This window comes from Myotis myotis, unplaced genomic scaffold (genome assembly GCF_014108235.1).
Source record: "Myotis myotis isolate mMyoMyo1 unplaced genomic scaffold, mMyoMyo1.p scaffold_m19_p_2, whole genome shotgun sequence".
NCBI classification, from domain to species: Eukaryota; Metazoa; Chordata; class Mammalia; order Chiroptera; family Vespertilionidae; genus Myotis; species Myotis myotis.
In genome coordinates, this window is record NW_023416324.1 from 184,290,064 (window position 1) to 184,303,595 (window position 13,532).

Consider the following 13,532-nt stretch of genomic DNA (forward strand, 5'->3'; position numbering starts at 1 on the left):
CACATATTAATGGCACTATTTCCTGATCTTTTGCTCTCATTTTTCCAGAGCAGTTACATCTTCCCCGGGGATGGGGTTCTAAAGGCCGGTGTGAAACAGAATTGTACTAGTGCAGCTGAAGTTACCTTGAGGATTGATTAGTTGCCCACAGTGAGCTAATCAGCTGTCTTTTAGATGTTACCTGAGAAATCAGTCATTTGAGACACATGAATTACATGAGGCAGTGCATTCACATTTGGGGAGGCACGGGGGAGCTGAGATTTGCTGAGGTGAGGGGGTCCTTCCCTTCCCATTTCGACCTCACTCTGGGGCACCTGCTCATGAAGCAGAATGGAGGGTGCATGGCCACCCCATGTAAAATCTCACTCTCACCAGCATGAAGCGGAGTGCTTGCCGGGAGGAGATAGCCTGAGGCCCTGCGGAAACACTGGATTCCTGTCATCTGCTCATTTCCTGCCTTTCACCTTTGGAAGAGTCAGACTTGTCTTTTCTCCCCAGGAAGCCATTGCTTTTTGGGCCTTGCAGGGAATGCAAAACGAAATAAGGTTCATACATTATCCATCCACAACACCCGGGAAGGATGTGCTGAGTGCCAGAGGATAGATACAAGTAACATGTTAATGAGGGTTTAAAGACCTAAGAGATCATGTACCTTGGCAGTTTTCATTCAAAATTATGAGTTGCTAACATTGTACCTTTATTGGTCAATATCCAGCAGCTTGATCAGGTGGTGGTGGCAGCTGATGATGAGGAACTATTTATTTTTTTAAACTACATTAATACCATGCTTGCTAGAAATTTAACAACTGTATCCTTTTGACTGATTCAAAATAACACCTTTAAAAATATATATATAGATATAGATATAGCTATTAGAGAGGAAGGGAGAGGGAGAGAGAGATAGAAACATCGATGAGAGAGAATCATTGATCAGCTGGCTCCTTCATACCACTCCTTCCCCCCTCTCCCCCGACTGGAGATCGAGCCTTCAGCCCGGGCATATGCCCTGACCTGGAATAGAACGGTGAACTCCTGGTTCATACATAGGTTGATGCTCAACCACTGAGCTACGCTGGCTGGGCCCAAGTAACACCTTTTTAAGGTGTGGTTTCTGTAGAAGGAACCATGCAAAATAAAATAATATGTTTGCTTCTTCTCCTCCAGTTTAGTCAAGATGCCAACTTGAAAAACAAGCTCAAAGTTCAAGCTTTAATTTATCCAGTCCTCCAAGCTTTGGATTTTAACACACCCTCCTATCAGCAAAATGTGAACACCCCAATCCTGCCCCGTTATGTCATGGTGAAGTACTGGGTGGATTACTTCAAAGGCAACTATGACTTTGTCCAGGCCATGATAGTGAACAATCACACTTCACTCGATGTGGAAGAGGCTACTGCCCTCAGGGCCCGCCTAAACTGGATGTCCCTCTTGCCCGAATCCATCACCAAGAACTACCAGCCTGTTGTGCAGGCCACCGGCAACACCAGGATTGTCCAGGAGATCCCTCAGCTGCTGGATGCCCGTGCTGCCCCACTCATCGCCGACCAGGAGGTCCTGCAGCACCTCCCCAAGACCTACATCCTGACCTGTGAGCACGATGTGCTAAGAGACGATGGGATCATGTACGCAAAGCGCTTGGAGAGTGCAGGAGTGGAGGTGACCCTCGACCACTTCGAGGATGGCTTCCACGGGTGCATGATTTTCACCAGCTGGCCCACCAACTTCTCCGTGGGCATCCGGACTAGGAATAGCTACATTAAGTGGCTGGATCAAAACCTGTGAAGGAGTAGAGTTTCTAGAATGCTTGTGCCCTTCTTGACCGCCTGCTCCTGCTTTGGAAAGACATGTACTTTTTAGTCGACTTATTTCCCCCTCTTACCTGTGAGTTATGGAATCTCTGTCCCCTGCTTTATGTTAATTTAATTTTCAAAACTGCATTTGACTAACGGAAGTGCAAGAACATCTAAATCTGGTTCTCCAGGTGGGCCGGTCTCTCTGTTCTTGTTTTAGCCAAACTGCTGCGAGTATCCATCACTGCGGAGAGCAGGAGTAGGAGCTGGAAATAGCTGTGGGTCCTGCCTTCATCAAGAAGTTCTTAGAAGAAATAGCTCCACCTCTGGAGGATACAGTCACCTTTAATGAGTTCAGGAAGTGTGGGCTCTTCTTCAGTGTGCTAGAGTTTACTTTGAGGTCAGAGCACTATTAAATGCGTGTCCTGGAAGGTCAGCGCTGCGTACCAAGTGCCCTCTGTCCTTTGTGGATGGATGGTTTTATTTCCTATGGGAATTCCGGCACAGGTGTTCTAGCAAGGACAAGTTTCTCAAATGACGTTCTTCCTTTAGAGTGTTAATTTTATGAGATAGCTATAAGTCCAGTTGGATTATGATGATACTTGAATGTTACTTTCTACCGCTATTATTAGAAAATATAAGGCTGCATGCATTAGATGTCTATACATTGTTGGGTTGTTTTTTTTGTTATGCCATCTCCTAGGGGGAGAACTTTTGGGACCAAATTTATTTAAATTTAGAATAAATTTTCCATTGTAAAACAAGTAAAAACAAATGAACCAACCTATTGTTTTCATAATGAACACTTCTGACATAAATTACCAAGAGCGGTGCGTATATATTTGGCATAGTCAGAAAAAAGGATAGGTTTAATAATAGTTAAAATTAGGAAAAACATTGTGGAGGGTCTAGCTTATTCTTGAAAACTCAACCCTTTCACTCTCATATCATTAAAATGGGGCTATTTTGGTATATATATATATATATATATATAAAATGTATTGTTTATTTTTTTAAGTTATTTAATGTTCATATATGTAACTAGACTCAAGATTTTTCGGAATAAAGTTGATAATGAGTATTAAAAATAATATTTTTAAAAAGCTACCTGAGAATTATATCCACATGTTAATTTATGGAAAAAGGTAAAATAGCTATTCATACTACTATACATTAGGCCTAAGTATTTTGATGTTCACATGCATATACAAATTAAGATAACTAGAAACTACGACTCCACCTAGTAAAGTCATCTAAGTTGATAGTTGATAGCTTAGGCAAGACACACACTGCTCATTTCTGCTCTCAATGGTCAAAGGAACACTAGCTCCTATTCTTCTGGGTGAAGGGCAGACGTTGGCACCTGGTGCCTACACTCTCATCTCCTTCCATCAGGTCTGGAAGTTCCAATAACCTGAGTTTAACTTGATGTAAAGCCTTCACTGCCAGTGGGAACATCTTGGCATCACAGGGAACTCCAATTCGGATGTGAGTTGAGCACCTCTGCTCTCTTTCCTGCCACACGCACGTCTCCCCCAATCCCTGCCTCTTTCAGGGACTGTGGAGAGCAGCAGTCCAGCCAAGTAATGATACAATTTAATCCTTATCAGCGGGGAGGAAGTAGAACCTCTTGCTCATTTGAAAGATGGGTATTTCCCACTTCTGGCAATGAAATAAACGAAAATTTGCATAGTTATTTTTTTATTTGTTGTACAAAACAAGTAAATGCAACAGTGTGTGTAAAAAAATAGTCATACCAATTAGTGTGCTAATGTACTCAGGCAAGTCACTCACCGCCTCTGGGCCTCTTTTCTCTTTCCTCTAGAATCAGAGAATTGATTACTTGACCTATGAGGTTTCTTCCAACTATAAATTCCAACCACTTTTGTAAGGCTGGCAAACTGTGTGTATTGACCTCTTCTTCTACAGTGTTTTCTTGTAGGTCATTTATTCCATATACACAGACACATGCTTCATCAAAGGTATTTTTTCTTAAAAATTGGGATTTTAGTTCTTACTCTCTTACAGCCACCCTCTTTGTTTAATATTATGTTTTGTGGGTTTTTTTTTTTTTTTACAACCTTTGAGGTTATCTACCTCTAATAAAGCAAAGAAAATATAATATATGCACAGAATTCCTTAAAATGGTATCTCCTCCCCCTAGGATTATAAGCCAAATCCAGTAGTAATTATAGACAGCAGATGACTCCAGATTTCTAAAGGGATCTCTCAGATGAAAAGGGCGTGAAAGAAAAAGGGGTCAAGCACTGTTTCTGATGAAATACTTGAGTTTCATTAAAGCTTTTATATGTGTGATTTGAATAATGACTTGCACTGTGTCTCACCTCAGACCTCAAAATTCTCCTTGTAATAATAATAGTTGTGAGTCAGGATACACAAAACCACTAGATCCAAGAGAGGCTATGAAGCAACCAAAAATCCAAGTGCTAAGAACTCCTTTGGGAAGCCTACAGAGTTTATGTTGAAGGTATTTTGGTTTGGGGTGAGTTTATTTTCTTTTAGCTTTTGTTCTTTTTTCTTTTTTAAGTTTATGCTCTGCAGATTGGTATACACACACACACACACACACACACACACACACACACTCTCTAGAGGCTTGGTGCACAAAATTTGTACACTGGGGCGGGGGTCCCTCAGCCTGGCCAGTGCCCTCTTGCAGTCCGGGAGCCCTTCGGGGATGTCTGACTGACGGCTTAGGCCCACTCCCTGTCAGTTGGATATCCTTAGTGCTGCCCTAGAGTCCTGCCACCGCCTCTGTGCTCACCAGCCTTGAGCACAACTCAGGGCTTCTGGGTGAGCAGCGCTCTCCCTGTGGGAGCGCACTGACCACCAGGGGACAGCTCCTGTGTTGAGTGTCTGCCCCCTGGTGGTCAGTGTGCATTATAACAACTTGTGCCGTTCAGTTGATTTGCATATTAGCCTTTTATTATATAGGATATTTTTAATGCTATGGCTTTGTTTTGTTTTCCTATTTTATGAAAAAGTTGATAACTTTTTTCTAAATGATTGTTGTTTGTGAAATATGACATAAATATATGAAGAAAAAAGTCTTGAAGTACAGAAAAATATAGTGAAGTGTTAATTAGTCTTCATGTTAATTAGCCTTATGTTTCATTGATTTGTGAAGAATTTAAGACTATTATATAATTATCTCGGTGGATAAATATTTTATGCATGACCTTTTAACCTTTGACTTTTTGCTTATTTCCCACTGCAAAAGGGAAAGGCAGATTTTATGAAGGATTTTAGCAGCACATCTATTTTATAAGATGAAAATCCAGTATGGAGGTAGGAAAGTGTATGTTTGTTTTGACTCATGTTTGGAAATAAAATGGCTCCATCTGGTAGTGTGCTCCTTGTCTCATTTTCTGGTTCCCAGCTCTGTCTTTCTCTCTGTATCTCAGATTCCTAACCACAGTTCTGCCCAAATCTTCTGCCCATTGGAGTCCTCCAGCTGCCTTTCAAGTATGTGCTGCTCATATCAGGGAAACCTGTCAAAATATAGTTTTTAAAGAAGTTATTTAGAGACCAGAGGGTGATGCCGTAAGGAGGGGAGTACTCCACCCAAGAAAGATGGCATCTGCAGTGTGGGAGAGAGACTCAGCACAGGGATCCTGGCGGCTGACCCTTCAGCTCTCTCCCCAGATCCACAAACCACAGTCTCTCCTCACAGGACTCTAATCCACTCTGCCCTCCCTCCACCAGAGCCCAGGTTGTCTTGGAAACCTGTACAAAGGATACTTAACCCAGACTTGAGGTGTTAGAGAAGGCAACATCTCAATCCAGGGTGGGGTAAACATATTTCCATCATGGCTCATTCAAAGAGGAGGACCAATGGTGGAAATATTACTTATCCTCCTGGTGTCAAGGAAATCTCAGATAAAATATCTAAAGAGGAGATGGTGAGACGGTTAAAGATGTTTGTGAAAATGTTCGTGGATATGGACCAGGACTCTGAAAAAGAAAAGGAGCTTTACTTAAACCTGACTACATCTTGCTTCAGACTTTTTCCTCAAGCATCCTGTTAAAGGTGTTCACCTACTTATAGCCTGTTGCCTTGCTGATATTTTCAGAATTTTAGCTCCTGAAGCTCCTTACACATCCCCTGATAAACAAAAGGATATATTCATGTTTATAACAAGGCAGTTGAAGGGGTTAGAGGATACAAATTCAACAGGTATTTTTTATTGAGAACATTGCTTGGGTCAAGTCATATAACATATGCCTTGAGTTGGAAGACAACAATGAAATTTTACACAATTATACAGAACAGTATTTTCCATTACAAATAATAGCCACAATCAGAAAGTTCATATGCACATGGTAGACCTCATGAATTCTAAAATTTGTAAGGTGATATAGCATCGCAGGAGCTTTTGCCCATAGAATTTAAACAAGCAAGCATATGATTTGGCAAAGGTGTTACTGAAGAGGACAGCTCAAGCTATTGAACCATATATTACCAATTAAAAAAAAAACTTTCTTAGGGTTTTTTATTATTGACTAAAGGCCTGGTGCATGAATTTCATGCACTCGGGGTGGGGGGGCTCAGCCCGACCTGCGCCCTCTCACAGTCTGGGAGCCCTCGGTGGATGCCTGACTGATGGCTTAGTGCTGCCATGGAGGCAGGAGAGGCTCCTGCATTGAGTGTCTGCCCCCTGGTAGTCAGTGCGTGTCATAGTGACCAGTCATTCTGCTGTTTGGTCGAATTGCATATTAGCCTTTTATTATATAGGACTAGTGGCCTGGTGCACAAAATTTGTGCACTCATGGGGCGCCCCCCAGCCTGGCCTGTGCCCTGTCACAGTGCAGGAGCCCTGTGATCCATTGCCCCAAAGAGGTAGGCCTCCATGAGCCTCACATCCCTGGGGCCGGGGGCAGGGAGGTGAGCCTCACACAAATTCCCGATGCTACAAGTCCCCGCCCACCCACTCCTGCTACACATGCAGCCTCCGGCTGATTGGTCGTTATGCATGAGGGTGTCACAACCATTTGCATATTAGCTCTTTATTATATAGATTGTATTATAGATGTACCCCATTCTCCACCTTTACTGCCTTCCTCCCAGCCCTACCCCACTCCAGGCCTTCACCACACTATTGTCTGTGTCCATTCATGTATTAACCAGTTTTTAGAATCAGGTTCTGATGCTTGGGAACACATCTATCAGCAATTTGTGAGAGCATGTCTTTGACTTAATTTTGATGCTCTATAATATTGATGTCATTTGCTGCTCTCAGTTTTATGCCAGGTTGAATTTAAATTAAAGAGCAATAATAATGGGGAGCAAGTTGTTAAACTACTAGCAAAACTGTTTGGGTCAAAGGATTCAGAATTTGGCTTCTCCAAACAAACCACTTTGGCAGTGTTACTTGGGTAGGGTTAGTGACATTCATGTACCAATGCACCTGGAATGTGTGAAATTTGCTAGCTGCTGTCTCATGAACCATCCTGATTTAACAAAGGACTTAACAGAGTCTCCTAAAATGAGGTCACATGACCCTGAGAAAGCTGTTAGGTATGATGTTATTGTGTCTGTAGTTGCAGCTGCTAAAGAAGGACATTCTGGCTAATGATCACTTACTTAATTTTGTGAGATAGAGAACTTTAGACAAACAGTAGAGAGTGTGCAAAGAAGCCATGGTGAGACTTGTCCAAATTTATAAGAAATACGCTTTACAATCAGCAGCTGGAAAAGATGCTGCAAAACAGATTTCACGGATCAAAGGCAAATTGCTACATATATATTGTCAAAATAGTATTGATGACTGATTGCTTGTTGTATGGATCTTTGCTTAATACATGGTTCCCCATAATTTGGAAACTATGGAATGGATGAAGTACTTCTATTACTTGTATGCCACACTGGATTTAAATGCTGTGAAGTATGTTTCAGATGTAAAACTGTTTTTTCCATCTTTTGTAGTATTCTGGAGTTTATGAGGATTTTATGGGGGCGGGGGAAGTAACTATTTTTAAATGTTAATGTATGTAATGTAAACATTGTTTAAATGGTCACACAATAAAATATACAGCTATTTTTTTCAGAAAGTAAATAAGAAAAGGTTATTTAAATATTTCCAAGAAAATTTTAATAATTCAAAGTTATTTCAACCAAATTTTAAAGCAAAAAATGGTTTTGATAAAATGAATAAAGTGAAGATTTTCTTTTTATCCTTCCACAATTCAAGTGCTTTCTACATTTTTCTTAATAGATATTAAGGTTTTTCCTTTGTTAAATAAACTGTTGCAAACTGCCCTAAAAGAATGATCTATATAACACATCCCACAATTATTCTATAGAAGTCAAATTAATAGTTTGAGAAATTTTTTAAAACATATTTTTATCGATTTCAGAGAGGAAGGGAGAGGGAGAGAGAGAAAGAAACATCAGTGATGAGAGGGAATCATTGATCGGCTGCCTCTGGTATGACCCCGTACTGGGAATTGAGCCAGTAACCCGGGCATGTGTCCTGACAGAGAATCGAGTGACCACCTGGTTCATGGATCAAAGCTCAACCACTGCATCATAGCGGCCTGGAAGGAGTTTGAGAAATTTTAAGTAGTGAAAGCAATTCTACTACTTGTAGAATGTTGTCTTCCCTTCTTTCTGTTTTCATTTTTTTTAATAGGAAATCAAATTGTATTTTCTTTATTCTGGTTAAATTCATGAAGTAAAGAAATAATAAACACTTATTTGCTTGATCACAGATTAACGTTATTTTAAATATTTTACTTTAAGATAAATGATTCACTAAGCTAAGTAGCATGCCCCTCCTGACTTCATTTCCACCATGCCTATAGACTGAAGTTACTGCCTTCTAGACAAAGCCAGTGCCTCAATTTGTGTCCTTAATCCAATTCATTAACATCTCATTCAAGGACTTGCTGAAGTACCGCCCCTCTCTCCTGCATCTTTAACTCTCACTCTACTCATTCCTTCTTAGCCCTATAAATATCGTCAAATCTGTCCAGAAGAAACTCCCCTTTGACCCCTTTATCTCCATTTTATTCTCCTTCCTATCCAAACACAGGTTATCTATTGCTGAGTAAACATATTCTGAAACCCCTAAGTTAAAACAATAGCCGTTTGTTACTGTATGATTCTGGGTTGACTGGGCTTAGCTTGGTGGGTCATCTGCTAAACGAAGTGTTGACCTGGGGTCCACTCCTCAGCGCGCGGGGCTGGAACATCCACGATGGCTCACTGCGTGGCTGGTACTTTGTGTCTGGCTGTGAGCTAAGGGACTTGGCCCTCCACCTGGCCTTTTCTCCTGAAATGGAATGCTAAAAACATGGCATCTGAATTCCAAGAGGGAACATTCTCAGTATGCAAAAGCAGGAAGTTATGTATGGTCTATGTTCCAAAAGTACTCAACATCATTTCACCATATTCTATTGGTCAAAGCAAATCACAGGACCAGCCCAGATTCAGGGAGTGGGGAAACAGACACCACAGCTTACTGGGGAAAGTGACAATTCCTGAGTAGTCATTGATGAGAACAAAATTCTCTGCTTTCATTGTTTAAATATATCTGAAGATTTGAAGAACCCAGGTTACTTCTGGCCCCATACATTTTTAACCTTGTTTTTCCTTCACCTCCCCTCAAACTTCTGGTGCAGGATACAATACAGTTAGCTCATATTTCCATACATCTGGCTCCCCACTTCAGCAGAGTGTGGGATGGGCTGGGTGAGTCAGCAATAACTTAACTGAAGCAGCTGAAAATCACCTGAAGATATTCCACTAAAATCAAGCTAAACGCACTCCCAGTTCAAATTTTCCTTGACTGAATCCCCAAAATGCCTACAGCCCCCCCCTCCCCCCAAGCCATCCAACATTTGAGGAATTATGATGGAGGAGAAAGTGGAGTGGAAAGAGTAAGTGAGAGTAACCAATAGCAGTTAAAAGTGTGCACCTGTGAATACCACGTGCGGGCGCGCACGTACAGTGCGATTGAAACTTCGTGGCCCATGCGCAGTCGGTATTTTGTGGAAGAGCCACACTCAAGGGGCCAAAGAGCTGCATGTGGCTTGCGAGCCGAAGTTTGCCGACCACTGCCCTAGTTTAATCAATTCTACTTCCTAAATATTTTTCAAAATCCGTTCCCTTCTTTCCATCTTTGGACACACTGCTCTAGTTAAGTCTCTTGTCACTTCTTACCCAAACAATTGCAATTACTTTCTAACTGGTTATCTTATCTCAAGTCCTGTGCCCCTCGAATACCTGCATGCCACAGCTGCAAAAAGGAGGGTTTAGAACTCAAACCTGACATGCCTGGTCTGAGTGCCTCAGTGGTTGAGCATTGACCTATGAACCAGGAGGTCATGATTTGATTCCCGCTCAGGACACATGCCCGAGTTGTGGGCTTGATCCCCAGTGTGGGGTGTGCAGGAGGCAGCCGATCAATGATTCTTTCTCATCATTGAAGTTTCTATCTCTCTCTCCCTCTCCCTTCCTCTCTGAAATTAAAACAAAACAAAACAAACAAAAACAAAATCCCTCAAACCTGATTGCATATTTCCAAGCTAAAGTCCTTCAGGCCCTCGGTAAGGTTGGGTGCACTCAGGGTTCTGTGCACAGCTCTCCCTCAGGGACTTGCCCCTGCCTACTCTGCAGCCATAGTCCTCCAAGCATAGCCTGCGCACCCCTGGGAGCTCACAAAACCAAAAGGACTTTCATAATAACACTATGATGTTATTTGCCTTTGTTCCTGTTTTGCTTTAATGAGTGCACAGAAGGGTTTTCCAGCTGCTTCCTGACACGTGGCCTTGCAATAGATGGGGTGCAGAGGCTGGTATGAGAACCCAGTGGGCTCCTGTTAAGCCAGACATTAAAAGTTTTGCAGCTTCTTTTCCGACGAAACACCAAATGGCTGATGACACCGGTGCTGCGGGAGGGCCCGGAGGCCCCGGGGCCCCCGAATAGGAGGTCTCGGCGGCTTCCGTGGAGGATTTGGCAGCGGCATCTGGGGCCGGGGTAGGGGCCGGGGCCGAGGCCGCAGAGCTCGTGGAGGCAAGGCCGAGGACAAGGAGTGGATCCCTGTCACCAAGCTGGGCCTCCTGGTCAAGGACATGAAAATCAAGTCCCTAGAGGAAATCTACCTGTTCTCCTTGCCCATCAAGAAGTCGGAGATCATTGACTCTCTTGGGGACATCCCTCAAGGACGAAGTCTTGAAGATCATGCCTGTGCAAAAGCAGACACGTGCTGGCCAGAGGACCCGGTTCAAGGCATTTGTTGACATTGGGGACTACAATGGACATGTCTGGGTGTGAAGTGCTCAAAGGAAGTAGCCACTGCCATCCGTGGAACCATCATCTTGGCCAAGCTCTCTATTGTGCCCGTGCGGCGAGGCTACTGGGGAAACAAGATTGGCAAGCCCCACACCGTACCTTGCAAGGTGACTGGCCGCTGTGGCTCTGTACTGGTGCGCCCCATCCCTGCCCCCAGGGGTACGGGCATTGTCTCGGCCCCTGTGCCTAAGAAGTTGCTGATGATGGCTGGTATTGACGACTGCTACACTTCGGCCAGGGGCTGCACTGCCACCCTGGGCAACTTCGCCAAGGCCACCTTTGATGCCATCTCTAAGACCTACAGCTATCCCACTCCAGATCTCTGGAAGGAGACCGTGTTCACCAAGTCTCCCTATCAGGAATTCACTGACCATCTTGTCAAGACCCACACCAGAGTTTCTGTGCAGAGGACCCAGGCTCCAGCTGTGGCCACCACATAATTTTATACAAGAAAAATAAAGTGAATTAAGCCTGCTAAAAAAAAAAAAAGAAAAGAAAAGAAAAGAAAAAAGTTTTGCAAACAAGTCCCACCCTTCTCACTCGTTTGTGTTTAGAAAACTTCGGGCTCCCCCTGCTCATGAAATATAGCTTAGGGCAACATGTAGTTAAATATATCAGTAACGATGTTCAAAATTTGTTTTAATTTCTAACGTGGTAATCACCAAGAAATAAAATCCACATGAACAAAAGCTCTTTGGGGATCCTCAATCATTTTTAAGAAGTAAAGTCCTGAAGCCAAACACCTGAGAAGCGCAGTTGCACAGCATCATCTCCAGGCAAGCCCTGCATGAGCTGCTTATTAAAGTTCTGCATACCCGCCATGTTTTCTCTTACCTGATCCCTTCTCTCTCCTGGAATGCCTTTCCTTGCCCTGCCTTGTCTTTCTTTTGCCAGCCTCCCTCAGGAAGCCTTCCTAACTCCTCCCTCCCCAGGATGACTTAGGTGTCCCTCAGATCTCCCTTTGCACTCATCACATGGCAGGGTAACAGTCTGTGAGTGGGTCTGACTCCCCCACAAGACTCTGAGATCCTGATGTGGGCTCATATCAGCATCACCTCTGTGACCCCAATGCCTGCACAGAGCCTCTCACAGAATAAGCACTCAATCAATCCTTGCTGAAAACTGCTATCTTGTCACATTGAAGCAATAATGTTCTGACATGTAACATTGTGCCTGGAGCTGTTAAATTTGCTTATTTTTATTCTTAACCTAAAATCTTGGGTATTCCCCCCTTCAGACATATATAGAGTATATTTAAACCAATGCATTAAAAACCTCACTTGGTCAACAAATGAAATTTTGAAGCCAATAGAATATTTTTTTAGTTCAAGGCAATCGCCAGCAGAGGGCACTCTTGACAGTAAATGGCATTTAGCCACTCCACACACTGTTGCATTTCATCTGGAATAAACAGGTTTCCCATTAGCATCCTGTTTATTTCTATGAAAGATCAATAAAAAGCCTTTTCATCACAGAATAAATGAAATTGGGTATTTTTTAAAATAGAGAGACTTTAAAATCCTCATATAAGTACCTGAGAGAAAGGTCTACATTTATAAAACAAAGCAAAACAAAACAAAATAGGATTCACACTGACCTTTTTTGAAAGCATGACTCATCTCTCTGCCCACCAAAGTGCTTTGCCCATTTTTTTTCTTTTATATGTTTTTATTCACGGTAGATATTTGCTATCCATTTGGGAAAGGCTGACAGAAAAAAATGAGGTCCTGCATTTTTATAGAATCATTTAGTGCAGCGAAAACTATAGGATCTTCATCTTTCATAGTATTTGCTGGCATTTTACAGGCACTCAACACTGGGTGGATCCTTATGCGAAGAAACTTCCTTTGAAAACAACAAGTAAGGCAGAGCTCAGTGGCCTTCAAAAGCTAAAGCACATTTTCAATTCAAACAACATGGTCAGCGATATCTGCAGGGTTGCCATGCTTTTAAAAACAAATATAATATGTTCCATGGTTAAGGGGAAAAAACTTGACATTCAGCTCATGTGGAACAGAGGAAATCACATGAACTAGAATTTAGGAAACTACAATTCTAGTTCTAGCTCCGCCAGCAAATATCTCAGTAAATTTACGTAAGTTTTCATTGATGCCTTCATTTCCTCAATTTAAATGTTATATTTATCTAAAGGTTACATTTATCTGTACTCCACAAAAATACTTAAAGCAGCTTATTATTAAACAAAAAAAAAAATACAATGAAATGGTAACATAGAAATAGAAGCTCATAGCCAGGGAAAAGAACAAAATCATGCCAACAAGAAAAACCAGTTGTGGTTGACTTCTGGTTTGACTCAAAGCACTGTCCATAAAAGAACACCCAGCCTATAGAAATGTTTTGTGTATATTTTATGTTTTTATTTTATTTTATTTATCTTGTTTTTCTTATTTATTTTTGTCTTTTCT

General features: G+C 42.2%; 1 protein-coding gene and 3 pseudogenes across 6 annotated transcripts in view; all 4 read left to right on the forward strand.

The window, feature by feature from the left end:
• NCEH1 (neutral cholesterol ester hydrolase 1) overlaps positions 1-4,115 on the forward strand; it is a 65,349-nt gene extending 61,234 nt beyond the window's left edge. For all 6 annotated transcript variants that reach the window (XM_036349937.1, XM_036349939.1, XM_036349941.1 and 3 more), the window contains one exon: positions 1,165-4,115. In XM_036349937.1, coding sequence (XP_036205830.1) covers positions 1,165-1,782 — 618 coding nt within the window. In that variant the 3' untranslated portion in view covers positions 1,783-4,115. The remainder of the gene's footprint in view (positions 1-1,164) is intronic.
• A 556-nt stretch (positions 4,116-4,671) lies between these two features.
• Positions 4,672-6,385, forward strand: LOC118677332 (annotated as a pseudogene).
• Positions 6,386-6,562: 177 nt separating this feature from the next.
• LOC118677331 lies at positions 6,563-7,897 on the forward strand (annotated as a pseudogene).
• Positions 7,898-10,668: 2,771 nt separating this feature from the next.
• Positions 10,669-11,561, forward strand: LOC118676315 (annotated as a pseudogene).
• The last annotated feature ends 1,971 nt before the right edge of the window (positions 11,562-13,532 follow it).